General features: G+C 41.2%; 1 protein-coding gene across 8 annotated transcripts in view; it reads left to right on the top strand.

Moving 5' to 3' along the window:
- The window catches only part of clcn3 (chloride channel 3), a 185,833-nt gene that overhangs the window by 127,156 nt on the left and 32,880 nt on the right, over positions 1-25,797 (top strand). For all 8 annotated transcript variants that reach the window (XM_041185772.1, XM_041185775.1, XM_041185773.1 and 5 more), the window contains 4 exons: positions 5,587-5,774; positions 6,689-6,811; positions 14,891-15,097; positions 25,295-25,375. In XM_041185772.1, the coding sequence (XP_041041706.1) occupies positions 5,587-5,774; positions 6,689-6,811; positions 14,891-15,097; positions 25,295-25,375 (599 nt within the window). The remainder of the gene's footprint in view (positions 1-5,586; positions 5,775-6,688; positions 6,812-14,890; positions 15,098-25,294; positions 25,376-25,797) is intronic.

Here is a 25,797-nt window from a genome sequence, read left to right as displayed (position 1 = left end):
ACAAAGGTATATGATGAAGATCATTTTAATGTGAAAGGTAGCCCATTTGAAGTCTATTAATCTAAGTCTTAATGAAACTTTTTAATATTGTGAGTTTTTAAAAAATGGAAATATATAACCAATTGGTAAAAGTAAGGTGAAGGTGATATTAAAATACTGAAGCCCAGAAGTATCTGAATTGTCTTTTACTGGATTTTCAGGAGCCACGTAAACTAATTGTGTTGCATCATTTTAATAACTTGCATGAAGGGTACAAAAAATGTTACATTTTGATATAGTTTTAAAGGAAGAACAAAGAAAAGTACAGCACAGGAACAGGCCCTTCGGCCCTCCAAGCCTGTGCCAATCATATTGCCCATCAACTAAAACATTTTGCACTTCTGGGGTCCAGTTTTAGTGGCTAATATTGTATCACAGCATTTTTACAGTGCAGAAGGAGGCCATTTGGCCCATCATGTCTGCACTGGCTCTCTGAAAGAGCATTCCACCTTGTCCCACTCCCCTGCCTTATCCCCATAACCTTGCACATTCTCTCTTTTCAGGTAGCAATCTAATTCCCTTTTGAATACCTCGATCAAACCTGCCTCCACTGCCCTTTCAAGAAGTTTGTTCCAGACTCCAACCACCCTCTGGGTGAAAAACATTTTCCTCACATCACATTTACTCCTTTTGCCAATTATTTTGAATCTGTGCCCTCTAGTTCTTGATGTTCTCTTGAGTTTCTCACTATTTGCCCTGTCCAACCCCTCAACATCTTGAATACCTTCATCAAGTCTCCTCTCAGCCTTCTCTTCTCCAAGGAAAATAGTCGCTACCTCTCCAATCTATCCTCATAGCTACAGTTCTTCATCCCAGGACAGTACTGCCAATAGGTTTTATACTTTCAGCTGTGGTTTAATTGTGCTTTTATGCATTTTGAAAGTTGATTATGTTAGCTGCATAAAGGAGGATTGAAATATTGCTGAAAAGAGAGACATGTTGTTGAAACTTTTGCCTTGCACTTATCAGGACAAATGCAAGAAAAGCCAAATTTTAATTTATACTACAGGAGTAAAGGATTCTGGTAAGTTGACTCTGATCGACTGAAGCATGTTGGAGAAGCGACAGGGAACTATAGGCTACCCAAGCTCCCGGGAAATTAAAAAAAGGCGCAAGGCTTGAACATATTCCTTTTGTTCCTTTTCTGCATGTCTCTTTTTTTCTCTCACTTCTCTTCAAATTGTATCATAAAATCTTTTAAATCCACTTGAACGGGAAAATGCGGCACTGATTTAACAACTCACCTGAAAGGCGGCATCTTTGACAATGTAGCACTTAAAATATCGTACAGTACAATATTGAGCATGCTCAGGTTTTGGAGAGGGGTTTGAGCCATAGCTCTGCTGGCTCACTTGATGTATTTCACTGAGCCAAACTGACACTTCAAATGTCATTAAATAGGTTTTGAAGAGACTCATGAAGGAGAAGGAAGAGTTGTAGGTTGGGATAGCTGAAAATGGAGCAGATGGATGGGGCTGTAGATGAGGTCAGTAACAGAAGAATGGAGAGCACATGTAGGAATACAGGGTTGAAAATGGTTGTGGAGGTTGGAGAGTATGTGGTGGTGGGCGGGATTGTAGATGAGAACAAGAATTTTGAAACCTATATGTTGTAGGCTGGAAGTTAATGATGGTTCATGAAGACAGGGTGATACAAGAATAGATTTCGCACAGAATAAGGAGGAGAGGCAGAGTTTTTGGATTAGTTGCACATTGTGAATGATGAAACTCAAGAGGCCAGTGAGGTTATCGCTGAGTCAAAATCCTGGAACTCCCTCCCTAACAGCACTGTAGGTGTACCTACACCACCTGGACTGCAGCGGTTCAAGAAGGCAGCTCATCACCAGGGCAATTAGGGATGGGCAGTAAATGCTGGCCTAGCCAGCGATGCCCACACCCCATGAATGAATAAAAAAAAATCTTGGGAGTAGAGTCTGGAACTGACGTGTGTAGATAGGGTTTTGGTAGCCGAGTTTGAAATAGATTGTGATGGATAGCAAGGGGTTTTAAGCTCAGCTGAGGACACTGAGCCCACACATCATTGAGCTTCTGCTGAATGAGCCCTCAGGGAGATGGATGGAGTCAAATGCTGAGGTGTGGGATTTGGGTGGGTCTCAAACAACATGACTCTGCCCTTGCTGTTGAGTTGAACTTATACATGTACTTGTGGGTTAATTTTAACCTAGTAATGTAATGATTAACTAGATTGAACTACAGTTGTGGCATATATTCGTTAGTTTTGGGTGAATGCAAATTAAGCAGTAGTATCAGTGTTCATTAAAACTTCTAAAAACTATCAAGGCAATTTATTTTGTTGAATTTCAAAGTCCTTGTTCATATTTCACAGCTTCTATAAGTAGCTACAGTCTTCTAGCACTGATTTTAAAAAACAACAAGGCTGTCATTCCACTCTGTACTTGTGATTACTTTATCCTGTGTGATTTGTGTCATATTTATTAAAATAGAAAGTTAACCAATAGTTGATATGCTGCACAACATGCCTACCTTAAGATGGAACACCATCTTCTCAGCTGCCTTAACATAAAAGCAAAATGATGCGGATGCTGTAAATCTGAAATAAAAACAGTAAGTGCTGTAAAAACTCAGCAGGTTTGACAGCATCTATGGAGAGAGAAACAGAGTTAACGTTTCGTGTCCAATATGACTCTTCTTTGGAACTCTCTCTGCTGCCTTTGCTGCTTCCCTCTTTTTCCCCAAACGCACTGGGCTAAAATTCCACTAAGATTTCCTTGCCCTAGCCTTGAACTCGCACTTTTCTCCAGTTTCTCTTCTTTCTCTTCTCATGACCTCTCTGAACTCATCTTGTCTTAAGAGACCCACCTACTGCTCCCTCGACACTATTCACACTGAACTGCTGCCCCCCCCACCACCCCAATTTCTCTTCCTGGCCCCCATCAGCTGATATTAGTTCCTTATTTACTGCCCCTTTCTCGTTAATCACCACTCTGCTCAAAAAATTAACTGTTGATCCCTCCATCCTTGCAAACTATCACCCCATCTCTAACAGCCTTTTCCTCTGTCACCCAATCTGTGTACATCTTGCCTGCAGCTCCATATTTGAACTCCACTAAATAGGTTTATAACCTGGCACAGTACCGAAATAGCTCTTATCAAAGTCACGAATTGCATACTGTTTTGCTTTGACAGAGGTAGACTATCCTTCCTTGCCTTCTCAATTTGTCTACGGCTGTTGACACTGATAAATTGCACAATTGTCTTCCAATGCCTCTCCAATGTTTTCCAGCTGAGTGGGACTTCACTCAGCTCGTTCCATTCTTAACTATAGAGTTGCGGCTAGAGATTCGCTGTCATGGCTTATCTTGCTACTCCTGCACCGTTACCTATGATAACCCCCAGGGCCTTCTCCTATTTCTCATTTATATGTTGCCCCTTGGCAACATCTTCTGAAAACATGGGATCAGGCTGACGGCAACCAATTCTACCTCACTGCCACTTCCCTCAGCCTTTCCACTGGCTCTAAATTGTCTGACATCCAGTACTAGATGAACAAGAATAACCTCCAAATAAATATTTGGAAAACCAAAGCCAATACCTTTGACCACAGCCATAAATTTCTTTCCCTAGTTACTGACTCCGTTCCTCTCCTGACAGCTGCCTGAGATTGAGCTGTACATTTCACAACCTTGGCTGAAGCACTGTACCCATTAAATTGTGTTGCAATATAGGCTGTCCCTCTTCCCCCACCCATTTTTCCTTAAAGACTCTCCTTAAATCTCAACTCTTTGAAAACATTGAGCCACATCTTCTAATTTTTCCTGTTTTGGCTTGGTGCCTGTTTTTCTTTACACCTCCATGCAGTACGTCAAAACATTCTTCTACATCAAAGGAGCTATATAAATGCAAGCCATTGCTAAATTAGGAAAAGTATAAAGAGTATGTTGTGCGCAAGCTGTACCATCCAGTGGAAGGAACTATCTACCAATATTAAGTGTAAAGCTTCAAGTGAACATAGACAAGATAGTAGAGTGGGCGGATAGATGGCAGATGAAATTCAATGTGAAGAAGTGTGAGGTGATGCATGTTGGTAGGAAGAACATGGACAGGCAATACAAAACAAAGGGTGAAATTTTGAAGGGGGTACAGGAGCAGAAAGACTTGGGTCTATATGTGCTTAGATCATTGAAGGTGACAGCACAGGTGCCGAGAGTAGTTAATAAAGCATATAGTATCCTGGGCTTTATTAGTAGGGGCATAGAGTACAAGAGCAAAGAGATTATGCTGAATTTATATTAGACACTCATTAGACTTCAGCTGGAGTATTGTGTACAGTTCTGGGCGCCACTTTATAGGAAGGATGTGAACACATTGGAGAGAGTGCAGAAGAGGTTTACAAGAATGGTTCCAGTGATGAGAAACTTCAGCTATGAGGATAGATTGGAGAGGCTGGGACTGTTCTCCTTGGAGAGAAGGCGGCCAGGAGGAGGTTTGATAGAGATGTTCAAAATCATGAGGGACTGGTAGATAGGGAGAAGCTGTTCTTGCTCATAAAGAGATTAAGGATGAGAGGGCACAAATTTAAAATGATTTGCAAATGTGACGTGAGAAAAAACTTTTTAACACAACAAGTGTTTCAGGTCTGGGAGTGCACTGCCTGAAAGTGTGGTGGAGGCAGGTTCATTTGAGGCAATCAAGAGGGCATGAGATGTTTATTTGAATAAAAACAATGCGCAGGGTACGAGAAAAAGGCAGGACAATGGCACTCGGTCATAATGCTCATTTGGAGAGCTGATGCAGACACATTGGGCCAAATTGTGCCGTTAAAGTTCTGTGATTCTGTGATATTTCCTTAAGGACCAATTTCATGGAATATGTTTATGCCCCTTGAACATATTTTTCCAAGTCTGCCTTGAATACCATTTGTTTAAAGGCACTTGTATTTAGACCTTTTTGATCTTTAAATTCATTGTTCAATATAGGGGAAGTTTTTTTTGCAAAAAAAAAAGGACTTGACAACTAAAAGGAGGTTTCATGCTATTGGTCTTTCTTGTTCAACATGTAAATCTCCTGCTTTCATACATTCAGGTCAGATTGCTAGGCTTCTGAGTGCCAGGATCTCTTGTGTAATGCAGAGACCTAGAATCCAAATGCACGGGGCCATCTGCCTATACTTACATTGTAGCATGCACAGCCTAACCACCATTTTGCAAATTTCTGGATGCAGGTTCTTGTTGGTCTGTGTGTAGTTGTTACTGTTTCCATTCAGGAGGGGCAGCTGATAGAGAGAGAGGGGGAGAGAGAGCCTTGTCTTTTCAATTCGTTGAACTGCAGCAGAGTGTACCTGCCTGATGTTATGCTAATCAGCTAAATATTCAAATTGGTTGGCAAAACAGGTTCGAAGGGCTGAATGACCCATTCCTGTTCCCTTATAGCAAGAAAAAGCTGAGTTTTGACAAGAATATGAGTATCCCTTGAGTTGTGTTAATTATAAAAGAGTGGGACAGTAAATCACTGACTTTTAAGTTGAAGAGAACTAACCTGTAAAGATATACCATCTAATGATTTTCAGGTGCCTTGGCTGGTTTAATAGATATTGCTGCGGACTGGATGACTGATTTAAAAGAAGGCATATGTCTGAGCGCATTGTGGTTTAATCATGAGCAGTGCTGCTGGGGATCCAATGAGCCAACGTTTGAAGCAAGAAACGAATGTCCTCAGTGGAAAACATGGGCTGAATTAATAATTGGACAAGCGGACGTAAGTTGGTTCCCAAAGGCCTATTACAAATATTTAAAAAAACAGAAATTTACTGGCACTTAGAAAGTCTTGGTTGGTTTTTGTGGGGTGTTGGGAGAGGGAAGGTACTGGAGATTAAGGTATAAGTCACCATTTTCTCTCCAGAAGATGTATTTTTCTGGTTGAATATTGCCATTAGTTACTGAGCCATGTCATCTATTTGAGGAGATCCATCCTACCCAAACTCATTCTGTCCTCATCTATACCCTCATGTAGATACCTGCTTGATAGCACATGCAACCATGTTTTTCTCCTGTACTCCATGGCCTAAGAGTGTTGAGGCCAAATGTAGCTCTCTCATGGCCCTGACTGAGACCACGCTATTCACTGAATTGCAAACAATCTACACCCTCCCCAAATTGCGCAGTTTAATCATGGATTTACTTAATGGGCTCACTATAATCCCACTGAGCAAAACTGCCTGAATTTGGCCGTTCTGCTCAAGCCCGAAGATTGATTGGAGTTGCAAGTAAAATGATGACCTCGCAAGTTGGGCAAAGGAACATTAGAGTAGTAGAGGGAACGCTGTCCTGTGCAGTGAAAGACCTGGGTGCTTGATGTTGATTAGCTTTCTAAAATAAAAGTGTTCAATTTTCCTGTGCCAGTGTCATATGCTTCAATTAGGATATTAAAAAAAACCACAAGAAATAAATTGAGCTTACAGGAGCAGGAAGGATTTTTTGTTTACCTATATAATTATCTCAAGAACACAATAGCAACTGTGGTTGTTGAAGAAAGCAAGAGTAAAAATAAAATATTTAGCAGTTTTGTCCTCTGTTGAGCCTTGTGATTCTGGTTGGATAAAGGATGAACAAAGTCCTCAAATCTTGTTGGTTGTGATTCATTGGAATTTTTTAATGTGCAATGTTTTCCAGGGACCAGGTTCTTATATAATGAACTACATTATGTACATTTTTTGGGCCTTGGGATTTGGTTTCCTGGCTGTTTCCTTGGTGAAGGTATTTGCTCCATATGCCTGTGGTTCCGGAATTCCAGAGGTGAGATCCAATGATATTTTTTGAAATTCACCTTAGCAATTATTTATTTTGATAAGCTCACTTTACCAACACAAAGCAAGAGTTTATTATTGGGAATGTTTTTTTAAAGATTTGCTGGAAATCTGCTGCAGGTTTGTTAGCACCTGCAGAGGAAAAAAGGGCCAGTTAATGCTTTGCTGGCATGGACATGATGAGCCAAATGTGTCTCTTCTGTGCTGTAAGATTTTATGATCGTAAAGGTTCAGGTTCAGGCTTCTTGTCAGACCTGGAAGCTGAAGGTAAAAGAATCTCGTAATGAGACTGAAACATAAGGAAAAGCACCCAAATCTCAGGAATGATGTCTCCCATTACAGGCCACTTAATGGGCTTAATGAGCAGCAGGAAGACTCATGAAATGTTGAGAGATGAAAACTGGTGGATCATTGTGCAGCAGTCTCCTGTGACTTCCACCATTAGACACTCCCAATCAGGAGGACAAGCTCCTCAAGGTCTATCTTGTTTGTGGCTATGTCATGCTTTGTTTCATTTTTAAATGAGAAATAAACGTACATGAATCATCTCTTAAAGTCAAAATGTTTAGCAATTCCATTCTGTGTCATAGATTTTGACAGATAAAATTACCCAGATTGCGTACTGTAAAATTGACAATGTTACTTTTGACCATTGACATTGTCAAATTATGTTGTTTAATATTACTCAGTGTATTTTTCTTCACTGTTTTGAGAGGTCTTCCACAGTATTAATAAGTAATCTTAGACAATTCCTAAAGCAGTGCATGATGCCTTGAGCATGCAAGAAAAAGGTTGTAGAGCAATGATGAAAATAGTTAAGAAACAATTACCTAAAATGTGATGGCTTGGGTTAGTAGACCAACATTTAACTTTGGATTCTGAATTCAGATCCAGCCCAAATTGATGTATTGAAAATGCCCTCTCTCTGCTGTCTGGAATGATTAAGTTAAATGAGTTGGAGAGTCTTATTCAAGTTCTCCTTGGGCTTGGATTCCCCAAGCACAAATCTGGCCATCATTTACAATTAAACTAGTGAATTAGTAGTTGCATGTAAAGCAATTATTATTTTTTTTTAATAAAGTCTGCTATTTAGTTTAGGGCAATAATCATGGGTGATTTCAATATGCATATAGACTGAACTAATCAAATTGGGAAGGGTAGCCTCGAGGGAGAGTTCATAGAGTATATTAGCGATTGTTTCTTGGCAATATGTTGTGAAACCAACCAGGGAGCAGGCTATTCTGGATTTGGTTTTGTGTAATGAGATGGGATTAATTAGTGATCTCATAGTAAAGGATCCTCTAGGGAAGAGTGTCATAGCATGCTAGAATTTCAAGTTCAGTTTGAGGTCAAGAAACTTGAGTCCCACACTAGTGTTCTGGAGTTAAACAAAGGTAACTACATAGGCATGAGGGCAGATTTGGCCCTAGTGGACTGGGCAGGAAGACTACAAGGTAGGACAGTTGATGAACAGTGGCAGATATTTAAGGAGATATTCAATTCCTCCCAAGTAAAATATATTCCAAAGAGGAAGGAAGATGGTAAGAGGGGGAAAAAGCATCCATGGCTAAGCAAGGAAGTTAAAGATAACACAAAGGCAAAAACTAAAGCATACCAAATTGAAAAGGTCAGTGGCAGGCTAGAAGATTGGGAAACTTTTAAAGATCAACAAAGGGTTACTAAAAAAAATAATAAAAAGAGCAAAGGTAAATTATGAAAGAAAACTAGCACAAAATGTAAAAACTGATAGCAAAAGCTTCTACAAGTATGTAAAAGGAAAGCGAGTAGCTAAAGTGAATGTTGGTCCCTTGGAGGATGAGACTGGGGAGTTAATAGTGGAGAACGCAGAAATGGCCGAGATGCTTAATCAATATTTTGCCTCAGTTTTCAAGGTGGAGGACACTAGTGCCACCCCAATAGTAACAGCTAGTGCAGAGGGTATAGAGAAAGAGGAGCTTAGAGCAATCACCACCACTAGAGAATAAGTACTGAGCAAACTATTGGGATTAAAAGGTGGCAAGTCCCCAGGACCTACATCTCAGGTTCTTAAAGGAAGTGGCAGCAGAGATAGTGGATGCATTGGCATAATATTCCAAAATTCCCTGGATTCTGGAAAGGTTCCAGTGGATTGGAAAAATGCTAATATAACACCCTTATTCAAAAAGGCAGAAAGTAGGAAATTATGGACCAGTTAGTTTAACGTCTGTCATTGGGAAATTGTTGGAATCCATTATTAAGGAAGTAGTAATGGGGCATTTGGAAAGTCAAAATGCAATCCATCAGAGTCAGCATGGTTTTTTGAAGAGTAAATCATGTTTGACTAATTTGCTAGAGTTCTTTGAAGATGTGACAAGCAAAGTGGATAATGGGGATCCTGTAGATGCAGTATATCTGGACTTCCAGAAGGCCTTTGATAAGGTGCCACACAAAAGTTTAATACACAAGATAAGATCTCACAGTTAGGGGTAATACATTAGCTTAGATAGAGGATTGGTTAACCAACAGAAAGCAGAGAGTCGAGATAAATGGGTCTTTTTCTGGATGGCAAGCTGTAACTAGTGGGGTGCCACAGGGTTCGGTCCTTTGGCCCCAACTATTTACAATCTATATTAATGACTTGGATTCAGGAATAGAAGGTACTATAACTAAATTTGCAGATGACACCAAAATAGATGGGAAAGTAAGTTGCAATGAAGAAATAAGAAATTTACAAATGGGCATGGACAGGTTAGGTGAATGTGCCAAAATTTGGCAGATGGAGTTTAACTTGGATAAGTGTTAGCTTATCCATTTTGGTCGGAAGAATAAAAAGACGACTTATTATTTAAATGGAGAGAAACTTCAGAATGCTTCAGTACAGAGGGATCTGGGTGTCCTCGTGCATGAATCGCTGAAAGCTAGTATGCAGGTACAGCAGGTAATAAGGAAGCCAAATGGAATTTTGGCACTTATTGCTAAAGCAATAGAGTATAAAAATAGGGAAGTGTTGTTGCAACTGTACAAGACATTGGGCGCACTTGGAGTACTGTGCGCAGTTTTGGTCCCCTTGTTGCATTGGAGGCAGTTCAGAGGAGGTTCACTAGATTGATTCCAGAGATGTGGGGCTTGTCTTATGAGGAGAGATTGAGCAGTTTAAGCCTATAGAGTTTAGAAGGATGAGAGGAGATATAATTGAGCTATATAAGATGCTAAAGGGGATAGACAAAGTAGATGTGGAGCGGATGTTTCCCCTTGTGGGGCATTCTAGAACGAGAGGCCATAGTTTTAGACTAAGGGGTGGTAGATTTAAATCAGAAATGAGGAGGAATTACTATAAGGGTTGCGAATCTGTGGAATTCACTACCTCTGAGTGCAGTGGATGCTGAGATGCTGAATAAATTTAAGGAGGAGATAGACAGATTTTTAATTAGTAACGGGTTGAAAGGTTATGGGGAGAGGGCGAGAAATTGGAGTTGAGGCCGAAATGAGATCAGCCATGATCATAATGAATGGCGGGGCAGGCTCGAAGGGTTGAATTGCCTACTCCTGCTCCTAGTTCTTATGTTCTTGTGTATGTTATGTTCGAAAACAGTTTGTTAAACAGAATAAAAGGAGTTTTACTCTGTGTCTAGTCACTCTGTACATGGCTTCAGATTGCTTAATGGTGAAAATGGCCAAAATGTTCCTTTCCTCAGCACGTCAGACTTTGATTACACCTTCTGTCCTCTTGGATACTTGAACTTTGAGTCCAACCAGGGATCAGGCTACATTGAATCTGGTAGTGTGTAATGAGGCAGTAGATTAGCAAATGACCTCAGAGTAAAGGATCCCCTAGGAAACAGTGACCATAATATGGTCGAATTTAGCATTCAGTTTGAGAATGAGAAACCTGGATCAGAAACAACTGTGCTAAACTTAAATAAGGGTAATTACAATGGAACGAGTTGGCTGGAATGGACTGGAAAGCAGTTTAGCAGAAAAGACGGTTGATGAACAATGGCAGACGTTTAAGAAAATAATTCATGACTCTCAACAAAGATCTATCCCAGTGAGGAAGAAAGATTCATGGAAGGTGATAACCAACCATGGTTAACCAAGGAAGTTAAGGATAGTATCAAATTGAAAGAATGTGGCAAAGATTAGTGGTAAGCCAGAGGAGTGGGAAAGTTTTAAAAACCAACAAAAGACCAAAAAAAAAACAAGGAGAAAATAAACTTTGAGGCTAAACTAGCAAGTAATATGAAAACAGACAGTAAGAGCTTCTTTAAATATATGAAAAGTAAGAGAAAGGCCAAAGTGAACATTGGCCCCTTAGAGAATGAGACTGGGGAAATAATAGTGGGGAACCAGGAAATGTCAGAGGAGTCAAATAAATACTTTGCATCAGAATTCACAGTAGAAGATACTAAAAGCATTCCATAAATACTAAATAATCAAGGGGCAAAAGGTGAGGAGGAAATAACTAAAATAACTAGGGAATCTAATGGGGCTACAGGCCAATATGCCCCCTGGACCTGATGGGTTGCATCCTAGGATATTAAAGGACCTAGCTACTGAGATAGTGGATGCACTGGTAGTGATCTTCCAAGAATCCTTGGATTCTGGAAAAGTCCCAGAAGATTGGCGAGCAGCCAATGTAACAAACTTATTCAAAAAGGGAAGGAGACAAAAAACGGGTAACTATAGGCCAGTTAGCTTGTTGGAGTCGATGATAAAGGATGTCATAGCAGAGCATTTAGAAATACATAATCTAATCAAGCAGAGTCAGCATGGCTTTATGAAGGGGAAATCATGCCTGATAAATCAGCAGAGGCATTAGTGGAGTACAGAAAGTGCAGGGTGGAGCTTAAGAAAGCAATTAGGAGAGCAAAGAGGGGATATGAGAAAGCTCTGGCTGGTAAAAGTAGGGAAAATCCCAAGATATTTTATAAGTATATCAATGGGAAGAGGATAGTAGGGTCCATAAGGGACCAAGGGGGCAATCTATGGGTGGAGCCAGAGGACATCGCTAGAATGTTGAATGAATACTTCACATCCGTCTTCACCCAAGAGAATGAAGACGAAGGTATCGACCTCGGGGAGCGAGACTGCGAGGTTCTTAAACAAATTGATATAGGGAGTGACAAGGTATCGGAGGTGTTGGCAGGCTTAAAAGTGGATAAAGCTCCAGGTCCGGATGATTTGTGTCCCAGACAGCTGAAGGAGGCAAGGGAGGAGATCGCAGGGGCTCTGACCCAAATTTTTAATCCCTCTCTGGCCACGGGGGGAGGTGACAGAGGACTGGAGAACAGCTAATGTGGTTCCGCTATTTAAGAAGGGTTGTAGAGATAAGCCAGGGAACTACAGGCCAGTGAGTCTCACGTCAGTGGTAGGGAAACTATTGGAGAAAATTCTGAAGGAGAGAATCTATCTCCACTTGGAGAGGCAAGGTTTGATCAGGGATAGTCAGCATGGCTTTGTCAGAGGGAGGTCATGCTTAATAAATTTGATTGAATGTTATGAGCCGGTGACCAGGTGTGTAGATGAGGGTAGTGCAGTTGATGTAGTTTATATGGATTTCAGCAAAGCCTTTGACAAGGTCCCACATGGGAGACTTGTAAAGAAGGCAAATGCACATGGGATACAGGGTAATTTGATAAGGTGGATTCAAAATTGGCTTAGTTGTAGGAGACAGAGAGTGATGACAAAAGGCTGCTTTAGTGCCTGGAAGCCCGTGTCCAGTGGCGTACCACAGGGATCTGTACTGGGTCCCCTATTATTCGTCATTTATATAAATGACATAGATGACTATGTGGTGGGTAGGATTAGTAAATTTGTGGATGACACAAAGATTGGCCGGCTGGTTAACAGTGAGGTTGAGTGTCTTGGGCTATAGGAAGATCTAGACGGGATGGTCAAATGGGCAGATAAGTGGCAGGTGGAATTTAATCCTGAAAAGTGTGAGGTATTACACTTTGGAAGGAGTAATTTGACAAGGAAGTATTCAATGAATGGCATGGCACTAGGATGTTCTGAGGAACAAAGGGACCTTGGCATGTGTGTCCATAGATCTCTGAAGGCGGAGGGGCATGTTAGTGGGGTGGTGAAAAAGGCATATGGGACACTTGCCTTTATCAATCGAGGCATAGATTACAAAAGTAGGGAGGTCATGTTGGAGTTGTATAGAACCTTAGTGAGACCACAGTTGGAGTACTGTGTGCAGTTCTGGTCGCCACATTATAGGAAGGATGTGATTGCACTGGAGGGGGTGCAGAGGAGATTCACCAGGATGTTGCCTGGGATGAAACATTTAAATTATGAAGAGAGGTTGGATAGACTTAGGTTGTTTTCGTTGGAGCAGAGAAGACTGAGGGGCAACCTGATCTAGGTGTACAAGATTATGAGGGGCATGGATAGGGTGGAAAGGGAACAGCTGTTCCCCTTTGTTGAAAGGTCAGCCACAAGAGGGCAAAAGTTCAATGTGAGGGGCAGGAGGTTTAGGGAGGATGTGAGGAAAAACGTTTTTACCCAGAGGGTGGTGACTGTCTGGAATGCACTGCCTGGGGGGATGGTGGAGGCGGGTTGCCTCACATCCTTTAAAAAGTACCTGGATGAGCACTTGGCACATCATAACATTCAAGGCTATGGGCCAAGTGCTGGTAAATGGGATTAGGAGGTAGGTCAGGTGTTTCTCATGTGTTGGTGCAGACTCGATGGGCTGAAGGGCCTCTTCTGCACTGTGATTCTGTGAAATTTCTTAGAACACTTTGAGGAGGTAACAAGAAGGATAGATGAAGGGGAACCAGTAGATGTAGTATATTTGGATTTCCAAAACGCATTTGATAAGGCACTGCACATAAGGCTACTTAATAAGATAAGAGCCCATGGTGTTAGGAGTAGTATATTAGTATGGATAGAGGATTGGCTAACTAATAGAAGACAGAGAGTTGGGATAAGGGGGGCATTTTCAGGATGGCAACCTGTAACTAGTGGAGTACCACAGGGATCAGTGTTGGGGCCACAATTATTTACAATATATATATATTAATGACTTAGATGAGGGAAGTGAATGTACTATCGCCAAGTTTGAGGATGACACGAGTCTACAGAGGGATATAGACAGGTTAAGTGAGTGGGCAAAAACTTGGTAGATGTAATATAATGTGGGAAAATGTGACGTTATGTACTTTGGTAGAAAGAATCTAGGAGCTGAATATTATTTAAATGGAGAAAGACTGCAGAAGGCTGCAGCACAAAGAAATTTGGGAGTCCTTGTGCACGAATCCCAAAAAGCTAACATAAAAGTTCAACAGGTAATAGAGAAGACAAATGGAATGTTGGCCTTTATTTCAAAGGGAATGTAGTATAAAAATAGGGAAACGTTGCTAAAACTATATAAGGCACTAGTTAGACTATGGCTAGAATACTGTGAACAAATTTGGTCCCCTTATCTAAGATAAGATACACTGGCATTGGAGGCAATCCAGAGAAGGATCACTAGATTGATCCCGGGTAGGGAGGGATTTTCTTATGAGGAGAGGTTGAGTAGGTTGGGCCTTTACTCATTGGAGTTTAGAAGAATGAGAGGCGACCTTATTGAAACATAGAAGATTCTTAGGGGGCTTGACAGAGTAGATGCTGAGAGGTTGTTTTCTCTTGTGGGAGACTCTAGGACCAGAGGGCATAATCTCAGAGTAAGCAGGCGCCCATTTAAAACAGAGATGATGAGGAATTTCTTGTCTGAGGGTAATGAATCTGTGGAATTCTTTACCGCAGAGGGCTGTAGAGGCTGGGTCGTTAGGTATATTCAAAGCTGAGGTAGACAGAGTTTTAATCAGTGAGGGTTATGGGAAAAGGCAGGAAAGTGGAGTTGAGAACTATCAGGTCAGCCATGATCTCATTGAATTGTGGAGCAGACTTGATGGGCTGAATGGCCTACTTCTGCTCCTATGTCTTATGGTGACCACAGACTGATATTACAGTAGTTTTCAAAACTAAATTTCCAATTGTGGCAGTCGGGCACTGTGCTGAAGGTGCTTATGTCTTTTGAGAGCATGTGTAGTCCAAGTCTTTACAATAAATTGAAATATACCTGTGTTTTCTTTTACAGATTAAAACCATTCTGAGTGGCTTCATCATCCGAGGATATCTGGGGAAATGGACCTTGCTAATTAAAACAATCACTCTGGTTTTAGCTGTTGCCTCAGGGCTGAGCCTGGGGAAGGAAGGTCCCCTCGTTCATGTCGCTTGTTGCTGTGGTAATATTTTCTCCTACCTGTTCCCCAAATACAACAAAAATGAAGCAAAGAAACGAGAGGTAGCGTTAGTACATTTCTTCTTTTTGCAATTTTTACTGAAAAAACACATTTTGTTTTCTTGCATCAATTAGACACTAGTTCTCACAAGTGTGTTTTGATTCCTATGACCTCAAAGATATATTTTTGTAGATATTTTGCCCCAAGTAAAAGTTGCATATTCCAACTGAAATAAATCAGTTTATTGGATTTAATGCAGACTCATGATATGCTACCATTTGGATTGTTGGAATATTTAATTATTTTAGCCTATAGCGGCTCCTTAGACTTTACAGGTTGGATTTTGCCACGGTCTGTGGATCCCCAACATAGGGTCCAAATGGGAGTCCTGAGCCCACACTTGCCAATAACAACACTAGCTCAGCAATCTTCCAGGAGTCAGCCTCTTAATTGGCTGCCTCCGGAATCACTGCCCTATTAAGTACAGCTGGTGGGCTCTCTGCTGGAAGCCCAGTGAAAGGGCCAGCAGTTCAGGAGCCTTGGCATCCCTACTGGGAGAGGTGGTCCTTGCTGAGTCAGAACAGAAACCATGAGGACTTCTCAACATGGAGGTGCTCTTGCTGGCCTGTGCAGCACTGCAGGAATAAACAAAACCTACGCTGGCTAGTCCATCAGGTTAGAGGACAAACCCTTCTGGGTCCAATTACCCACGAGACGGCTGCAGGGAGACTGTCTTCATTGAGCTAGTGGCCTCTGCACATGCTGAGGTCTTCTCTGCTACCAGATGGCAGCGAGGTCACAAAGTGTTCCTAATTGGGGGTCTTAACCAGCGTGATTGGCTCTGCCTCAATGGAGCAGGCAGCCAATCTGAATCCCAGCCTGCCTTGCAAAATCCTTCCCTGGCGGAAATGCATCAGTGCCACTGCCTGCTGTTTTCCAGTCTCCCCTGCCCCCATCATAGGGCAGGGAAAATTCAGCCCTGTTTTTACAATTGGCTGAAGAAATATTGCTGCAAAAGTTATTGATAAGCAGTGTAATTAATCAAAAAACAGTAACAAGCAGTGCTGTCAATGGTTAATTACTGGTTTCTGTAACTTCAGCTCTGGAAGGTTGTTGCCTGAGACATTTCGGCATCCATTGCATTTGTATTAATGTGTGTCTTTGGACACAATAATGAGGTAGAGACTGAACCAAAAAATATAGTAATTTATGGGATAATTGTTTTCTTTGCTGCCTCAAACAGTAAGCAAAACTCTCCTGGTGATTGAATTGGCTAAGATTGTTACAATTATGAGGTTTTTAAGGTTGTCATGTTTTGGGACTTCAAAGTAAAATGAAGTAAAATTTGTCCTCTTCTGAAGTTTGCCTGAGAGCAAGCCTGTCCGGTTTGATTAATGAGTGCCTATGTTATTTAACTGGGAAGAAGGTCTACACTTGGAGACAATGGCAGCAGCCTGTGTGCTAACAGTGGACAGACTGAGTCTCCAAGGTCCCAGAAAAGTGTTGAGAATGTCAGATTTGAAACTGTAATGCTTTTAACTGTACATTTAGTTCGAAGATGAAAGAGAGTTGGGATCTCAAGGATAGCTAATCAGTCTTTCTACCTGGATACAAGGCCCATGTAATTCATGTTGCCAAGGAGACGAGCTTTGAGAGGGAGCAACCAGAGGCAATCTTCCAGAATCAGGGAAAGAGGTAGAAACTAGAGGTCGAAAGTGTCTATGGTTCACCATGCAGGAATATGGGTGGGATTGAAAAGATCAAATTCATGAGGATTTGAAGCAAAGCTGGAAGATTCACCTAGCTTTTGCTAGAGAAAGATTCACCAGAAAAAACCCTCAACATTTTTTGGGTTAAAACATAACAAGTTGGGAAAGGAAGGGAATGGAAGTAAATCCTTGGGAGGAATTTTGGACTTGTTTCAGGAGAATTGAATGTCTGATTAAAGGACAGTGCAATGTATACCTGATAGCGTGTTTCTTTGGTTGTGTTAAAAGTTCAGTTTTGTAGTTTGAAGTGTAGGTTCACTATAAATAATAGTTTAATGAATAGTGTTTTTAGTCTGTTTGTTACAGTAAATATCTTAAAACATGAAACCTTGTCATGCGATCCATTCAGCTATTAACTCGAAGTTTAGATTTTTTTTTCAATTATCAGTCTGTATGGGGATCGATGTTGAGTAATTGAGCCATGCAGATGACAAAGGTTCCAGTTTTATTCCCCAGGCTGTGCTCAGTTAGCTTATCTCAGCCAGGGCAATGGTAGAGATGCTGCAATTTGCCGGTGTCTCTGGGTTAGGGAGGAGGGAAGTCATTCAGAGTTCATGCCCCTGATTGCTGTTCAACAATTTCTGGAACGGCCATGTGTGGACATTGATTCTGGGCAGGATAGAGCCTGTTTCTGAGTCCTTTACAGTCTAATAGGATGCTGATGCTCTATGTGAGCTCAAGCATGAAGAACAATCACTTGGGCAGTGCAGTTTTTAAAGCTGTATCCCAGCAGGAAACCGATGCCTTTAAGAAAAGGTGGGATGGGAGGGAAAGGAATAAATGGGAATAAGGAAAGGAGATAAGATGTCCTTTGGTGACCTGTTTAGATATCTTGAGAAGCTGATAAGAAAACAACATGGATTTTTTTTCTCATTTTAAGTATATAATCTTTGCCCTTGAGGCCAGAAAATTAGATTTATACCTTTTTTTGGAAGGTTGCAAGGCTAAAAAAACCCTTGAGCAAAAGGATTTTTCTTCATTCTTGCAATGCAAGCAGTGAGAAGCTTAAAATTGAAAGCCATTCTGGTGCTGAATCCTCTTTATAGTGCCATCTAGTTTATCAAATAAGAAAAATATCCTTTGAATAAATATTATTTGAGCAAACTTAACTTATGTTTATACCGTGCATTTTACTGTAAACATATCCCAATGTACTTTACAAATTGGTGCGATGAAAATGTGCAGCAAGACAGGAAGATGAGGAAAAGCAATAGAAGGTCAGATTTAAAAGGTTGTTTGAGAAGTAATTAAGGCTGGAGGAAGGAATACAGAATGGAGAGGTATTAGGAGAGACATTTTTAGATAAAAGGCCTGGGATGGCTGAAGGTTCAGTCACCAGTAGTGGGTCAAAGAAAGTGAAGGGAAACACAGAAGGCTGGAATCAGGAATAGAATGTTCAGGAGGGGATGTGGCATCGAGCAATTTGTAGAGATAGGATGGGGGCAGACCAAGGTGGGTTTTGAAGCCAGTGGCAAATGTATTGATTGTATTGGTGAGCCTGGTAAGGTCAGCAAGGGCAGAGACTGGCTTGGGGGAGTGGGGCGGGGGGGGGGTGGGGGGGGGGGGGCGGGGGCGCGGCGGCGGGAGAGATGGGGGTGGGGGGGGATGGGGGAAGATGGGCAGGTGGAACTTAGAGTACATCCCAGGTTTGCTAATTTAGTAGCAATTTTGTCATTCATTTGATTCATGGGACACTGGCAACAGTACTGGAGAAAGTAGGAACTCTACTTTTGGAATGGCTTTCACCTGAGCTGCACTGGGACCAGTGTCCTGGCGAGCCATATGACTAGGGTGGTAGAGAGGGCTTTAAACTGAATAGTTGAGGCAAGAGATCATGAGAGAGGAGATGTGGCATATTCAAGGGAAACAAGGGTAGTGATTGGGTAATGAAAATCAGAGTGTGGCAGGAAGGGTGAGAGAGTGCAAACTTAAGAGTGCACCAGCAGATAAGGCCAGAGATTGCAAAAATGTTAAGAAGACAGAGTACAGAGTTAAAGGTTCTGTATCTGAATGTGTAACAAAATGGATGAATTGTTAGCACAGATAGAAATGAACATATATGAACTGATAACCATTATAGATACATGGTTGCAAGGTGACCATGGGACCTGAATATTGAAGGGCATTTAGCATTTTGGAAAGACAAAAAGCTGGGAAAAGGTAGTGGGGTAGTTTTGTTAATTAAAGATGACAGTATAGTTGTGAGAGATGACTTTAGTTTGAAAGAGCAAGATTTTGTTTTTTCTTTATTCTTTTTTGGAATGTGGGAGTTGCTGACAAGCCGGCATTAATAGGCCATCGCTAATTGCCCTTGAACTTGCTAGGTCATTTCAGAGGGCAGTTAAAGGTCAACCATATTGATTTGGGTCTGGAGTCACATATAGACCAGACCAGGTAAGGTTGACAGAATTCCTTCCTTAAAGGGCATTAGTAATAGGCTTTTTTTTTTACAACAATCGATGATAGTTTCATGGTCACCTTTACTGCGATGAGCTTTCTATTCCAGATTTATTAATTGAATTCAAATTCCATCAACTGCCAGGGTGGGATTTGAACCCATGTACCCAGAGCATTATCCAGGGCCTCTGGATTTCTAGTCCGGTGGTGACATTACCACTATGCCACTGCCTGTCCATCGTAGAATCAGTTTTGGTAGAGGTAAGAAATAGGAAATATAAGAGGTCACTTGTGGGAGTAGTTTACATAGACCACACAACAGTAGTTACAGTGTAGGACAGAGTGTACAGGAAGCAATAAATGGGGCATGTAAGAAAGGAACTGTAATAATCATGGATGACAACCTAAGTGCAGATTGGGCAAATCAGATTGGCAATGAAAATGAGTTTATTTGCGACAATTCCTAAGAGCAGTACGATCAACAAAAATTTATGCAAGTGAGAAAAAATACTCTCTAGGAAAAGGATTCATCATCCGTGGCTAAATAATGAAGTTAAGGGTTGTGTCAAATTGAAAGAAATATTGCATAGATCTGTAATAATAAGTGGTAGGTCAGAGGACATGACGTTTTAAGAACCAGGAAAGAATGACTAAAAATAAATAAGGTTGAGAAATTAGAGTATGAGAGAAAACTAGCTAGAAATATAAAAACAGTAAGAGTTTCTACTAGTATTTAAATAGAAAGTGTTCGTTCTTTCAAGAGTGAGTCTAGGCAATTTATAATGGAAAACAAGGAAATGGCAGAAGTGTTGTTTAGTATTTTGTGTCTGTTTTCACTGTGGAAGAATTAAAAAAAGTAATTTCCCAGAGATATTTGAAAATCAAGAGGTGAAAGGGAAGGAGGAACTTGAAACAATCACCATCACCAGGGAAAAGATGCAGGGAAAACCATTAGACCTAAAGCTGACAAGTCCCCAGGACCTGATGACCTTCATCCTAGAGTCTTAAAAGAAGTGGCTGCCAAGATAATAGAGGCATTGGTTATAATCTTCCAAAATTCCTTAGATTCTGGAAGGGTCCCAGCTGATTGGAAAATGGCTTATGTAACTCCTTTATTCAAGAAAGGAGGCAGACAGAAAGCAGGAAACGATAGGACTGTTAACCTTGCTTGTGTCATAGAGAAATCACTAGAATGCATTTATTAAGGAGGTTACAGCACAATACTTAGAAAATCATAATGTGATCAGGAAGAGAATCATAATGTGATCATTTTTAAAATTCATTCATGGGATGTGGGCATCGCTGGCTAGGCCAGCATTTTATTGCTCATCCCTAATTGCCCTTATTCCAAAGGCATTTAAGAGGAGAATTTCACATCGGCATGGGGGTGGGGGGGGGCAGGCTTGGCACGCCTCAGGCTGCGCATCAGCCGAACTGTCAAAGGTCTGTTAAGGCGATTAAGAAACCAATTACAGTAATTATCAATGCTGCTTGTCCAACCCTAAGGTGCCTCAGGGAGATTTCTGCGCTTTTTTGCGCACATGTGCAAAAGAGTGCAGGCCCCGACTCTCTCTCCTCCCCCCGCCCGCACAGGTAGTGCTGAGCCTTAATTGGCCCATCCATGTAAAATGGCGGTGCGCAGCTAATCGTGGGCAGCGATTAGCTCTGCGCCCACTCCCAACCGGCCCACCCGACAGGCAGAAAATTCTGCTCTAAGAGTCAACCACATTGCTGTGGGTCTGGAGTCATATGTAGGCCAGACTAGGTAAGGACAGCAGATTTCCTTCCATAAAGGGCAGTAGTGAACCAGATGGATTTTTATGACAATCGGCAATGATTTCATGGTCATCATTAGACTTTTAATTCCAGATTTTATTTTATTGAATTCAAATTCCACTCTCTGCTGTGGCCCAGGTCCCCATGGCATTACCCTGGGTCACTGGATTATTAGCCCAGCGACAATACCATGACACCATCGCCTCCCCTCATGCAGCGTCAGCATGGTTTTGTGAAAGGGAAATAGTGTTTCACCAATTATTGGAGCCCCTTGAGTAACAAGCAAGGTGGATAAAGGGGCGCCTACAGTGTACTTAAATTTCCAAAAGGCATTTGATTGGCACCACACCCACAGACATTCACTCCATCCACCACCGATGTACAGTAGCAGCAGTGTGTACCGTCAACAAAATGCACTACTGGAATTCACCAAGGCTCCTTCGACAGCACCTTCCAAACCCACGACCACTACCATCTAGAAGGACAAGGGCAGCAGATAGATGGGAACAGCACCACCTAGAAGTTCCCCTCCAAGTCACTCTCCTTCCTGACTTGAAAATATATCACCGTTCCTTCACTGTTGCTGGGTCAAAATCCTGGGACTCACTCCCTAACAGCACTGTGGGTGTACCTACACCACATGGACTGCAGCGGTTCAAGAAGGCAGCTCACCACCACCTTCTCAAGGGCAACTAGGATTGGGCAATAAATGCTGGCCCACATCCCCTGAATGGATAAAAAAAAAAATAAGGTGCCACATCAAAGGTTACTACACAAAAATGTAGAGGGTAACATATTAGCATGGATAAAGGATTGGTTAGCTAACAGGAAGCAGAGAGTAGGTATAAATGGGCCGTTTTCAGTTTGGCAAGTTGTAGCAAGTGGAGTGCTGCAGGAATCAGTGCGGGGGCCTCAAGTATTTGCAAGCTATATCAGTGACTTTGATGGAGGGACCGAATGTATGGTACCTAAATTTGTTGTTGACACCAAGATAGGTAGGAAAGAAAGTTGTCAAGAGACGGTAGAGCCTACAAAAGGATCTAGATAGGTTAAATGAGTGGGCAAAAATGTGGCAGATGGAGCATAATGTGGAAAAATGTGAACTTGCCCATTTTGGCAGGAAGAATACAAAATCAGCAAACTATGGAAAGAGATTGCAGAACTCGGTGGTGCAGAGGAATCTGGGTGTCCTGGTACATGAATCAAAAAAGTTATTATTCAGGTATAGCAAGCGATTAGGAAGGCAAATAGAATGTTGCCATTTATTGCAAGGAGAATGGAATAAGTAGGGAAGTTTTACTGCAGTTGTACAGGGTCTTGGTGAGACTCCATCTGAAATACTGTGTACAATTTTGGTCTCCTTATTTGAAAAAGGATAGAATTAGTGGTGGTTCAGAGAGGGTTCACTTCACTCATTTCTGGGTTGAAGGGCTTATCTTATGAAGAAGTTGTGAACAGGTTGGGCCTTTACCCATTGGAGCTTAGAAGAATGAGAGGTGATCTTATTGAAACTTATGAGATCCCGAAGTGACTTGACAGGCTGGATACCTGGAAGATGTTTCCTCTTGTTGGGGAGACTAGAACAATGGGAAACAAAGACAAAAATACCTGGAAAAACTCAGCAGGTCTGGCAGCATTTGTGGAGAGGAGCACAGTTAACGTTTCGAGTCCGCATGACTCTTCAACAGAACTAAGGAAAAATAGAAAAGGGGTGAAATATAAGCTGGTTTAAGGTGGTGTTGGGACACGAAAAGCTGGATTGAGGGCCAGTGATAGGTGGAGATAACCAAAAGATCAAACACCAGGAGAGAAATGGAAAGCAATGAAGGTGAACAAGGCAAAAGAGAGATATGAAAATCCTGACGGAGAGAAGAGCAAAACTTCTTCAAGGTAGGCATTCCTTAAAGAGAAGCGGTAGTCAGTTAAACACCAAGATAAAAGCAAAAAACCTGCAGATGCTGGAAATCCAAAACAAAAACAAAAATAATAACAATTTGCTACTACAATAACTGCTGAGTTTTTATAGGTATTTTTGTTTTTGTTTTGGATTTCCAGCATCTGCAGTTTTTTGCTTTTATCTTAGTGTTTAATTGACTGCCACTTCTCTTCAAGGAATGCCTACCTTGAAGAAGTTTTGCTCTTCTCTCCGTCAGGATTTTCATATCTCTCTTTTGCCTTCATTGCTTTCCATTTCTCTCCTGGTGTTTGATCTTTTGTTTATCTTCATCTATCACTGGCCCTCTATCTAGCTCTTCTTGTCCCAACACCCCCCCTCCCCCTGGCACCAACCAGCTTATATTTCACCCCTTTTCTATTTTTCCTTAGTTCTGTTGAAGAGTCATGCGGACTCGAAACATTAACTGTGTTCCTCTCCACAGATGCTGCCAGACCTGCTGAGTTTTTCCAGGTATTTTTGTTTTTGTTTTGGATTTCCAGCATCCGCAGTTTTTTGCTTTTATCTACTACAATGGGACCCAGTTTAAGAATAAAAGGCTTCCCTTTTAAGATTGAGATAAAGAGAGATTTTTTTCTCTTAGAGATTTGTTCGTCTGTGGAATTCTCTTCCCCACAAAGCAGTGGAGTCTAGGTCATTGAATTTATTCAAGGCTGATTTAGATAGATTTTTGATAGACAACGGGAGTTGAGGATTATCGGGGAGAGCAGACAGGAAGTGAAGTTGAGACCATAATTAGGTTCGGCCATGATCTTATCAAATGGTGGAGCAGGCTCAAAGGGCCGAATGGCCTACTCCCACTCCTAAGTCCTGTGTCCCTATGTTCATCCAGTTGTTGAATGTTGAATCTTGCTGTCTGCAGAGTTCCAACATGAACAGTTTGCATGGCAATCACTGCATTTCAGAGTAATTCACTGTATAGGAAGCATTTTTTTTTAGAGGTGTGATGAAGATTGTGAATTGTGGCTGACTGTGTCTTTATACAGAGCTTTTAAATTATTTATTTGAAATCCATCCTGTTCTGAAATGAAAATTTGTCTCAAGTTAAAAAGTAAAGACAATTTATCTGACATTTGTATTTCTTGCAAAGCTCAGTGATTGATAACTTCAATGTGCTTTCGTGTTCAGAGTACACATGGGGTGCAGCATGATGTTGGAACTTCAGTATTAACTGTGAAATTTGCTAACTTTTATTGTAGTGCATATTATTCACAGCACAGAAACAAGTCCACGACGTGGTTATGCTCAGACGAGCTGTCTTCAACCCTGCTTCACCTCACTTCTTTAATATATCACTGTTTTCCTTTCTCCTTCGTGTGGTTATCCAGCTTCCTCTTAGTTGCATCTGTGCTAATCTCAACTATTCCATCTAACAGCGAGTTCCACATTCTAATCACTATCTGAGTAAAGAAATGTTTCTTGAATTTCTTATTGGGTTTATTAGCGTCAATCTCATTTTTATACCTAGGCCTGATCAACATCTGAAATATGTTTTCTAAGTCTACCCTATAAAATCTTATACTTTCCACTGAAAAATTAAACGCTTGGTTTCTGTCATCAGGTCCAGCACACTTAAATACACTGTAAACAGAAATGTCCCAACACTGATCCCTGTGGTATCCCTTGCCATGTCCACACATCTCCATTCACAACCATTGGCGCATCCAATTTCCAAACCAACTCAAGGAGCTTGCCTCTTGTTGTGTACCACCCCACATTATTGAGTTATTGCTCATGTGGTATGGCATCAGAAGCATTGCTGAAACCTGAATTGATCACATGACTGAATTTCTTGAGTTATTTTTGTTCCTTGAAAGTGAAAATGCCAGAAAAAGTACATGGCTTGGCCAGAGTTTCTCCCTTGGCCAGCATTTGTTCAGCAATCAAACACTACCTTAAAAGAACTTAATCAGCCATTCATCTAATTGTTGAATGTTGGATCCTGCTGTGTGCAAAATTGCTACAGCATGTTTGCATGGAGATTTTATTTTGTAAATTAACTTAATTGCAGAAGTGAACTCTTGCTTTGTTCATCTCGAGCAGAATAGAAGCCATTTAAAACAAGGATTTTTCAGTTTTATCTCTAACTTTCTATTAATATCCTTAATACATGCTATTAATTTAACATTGTCGATTACAAAAGCTTTTGACACCATAAATTTGGTAAGACATGACAATAGAACAGGAAAGAATAAATGTCAAATAAATCGACTGTCTTTTTTAACTTGAGACAAATTTTAGTGCAGCTGCAGTGGATTTTAGGACCTAGTCCAGTTGTGCCTCTTATTTCAGAAAGCTTTCAGTGTAAGTCAGGTTTATTCACGTTAATATAAACTAATAGACTCTGACATTGCTTTCCATAGGTGTTGTCTGCAGCATCAGCAGCTGGGGTATCCGTGGCTTTCGGTGCTCCAATTGGTGGCGTCCTTTTCAGCTTGGAAGAGGTAATTAATGATTATGCATCATTTAGCAGCTGCAAACATCTCAGGGTATATTTACAGTAGTAAATACCGTATACTACTATAAGTACACTAGTAAATGTACACATTCCAGTGGTAAGTAGTTGGAGTATGAAACAGTTTTGTTGCTCGGAAGGTGTAGTGTTAAATGTGAAGCCAAAGCCTGATCTGATTTCTGAGTAAAACAGAGTGAAACTACCTCTTCCAGGGAGTTTTGTTTGGCGACTGGCAAGGCTTTGCATGCAGCCAATGCATATTGAACGATCACACACAGCACACCTGCAATTTTCTAATATGTGCTCACACAATTTACACCTATACCTGGAGACAGGTATAAAGGGACTGTCCAGAGGATCCTCAACTTCGCTGCAGTGTGTGTCATTTTGGCTTGGGGATTAGCAGGGACT

Source organism: Carcharodon carcharias, chromosome 4, assembly GCF_017639515.1.
Source record: "Carcharodon carcharias isolate sCarCar2 chromosome 4, sCarCar2.pri, whole genome shotgun sequence".
In the NCBI taxonomy this organism is placed as follows: domain Eukaryota; kingdom Metazoa; phylum Chordata; class Chondrichthyes; order Lamniformes; family Lamnidae; genus Carcharodon; species Carcharodon carcharias.
This window is presented reverse-complemented; position numbering and strand designations above follow the sequence as displayed.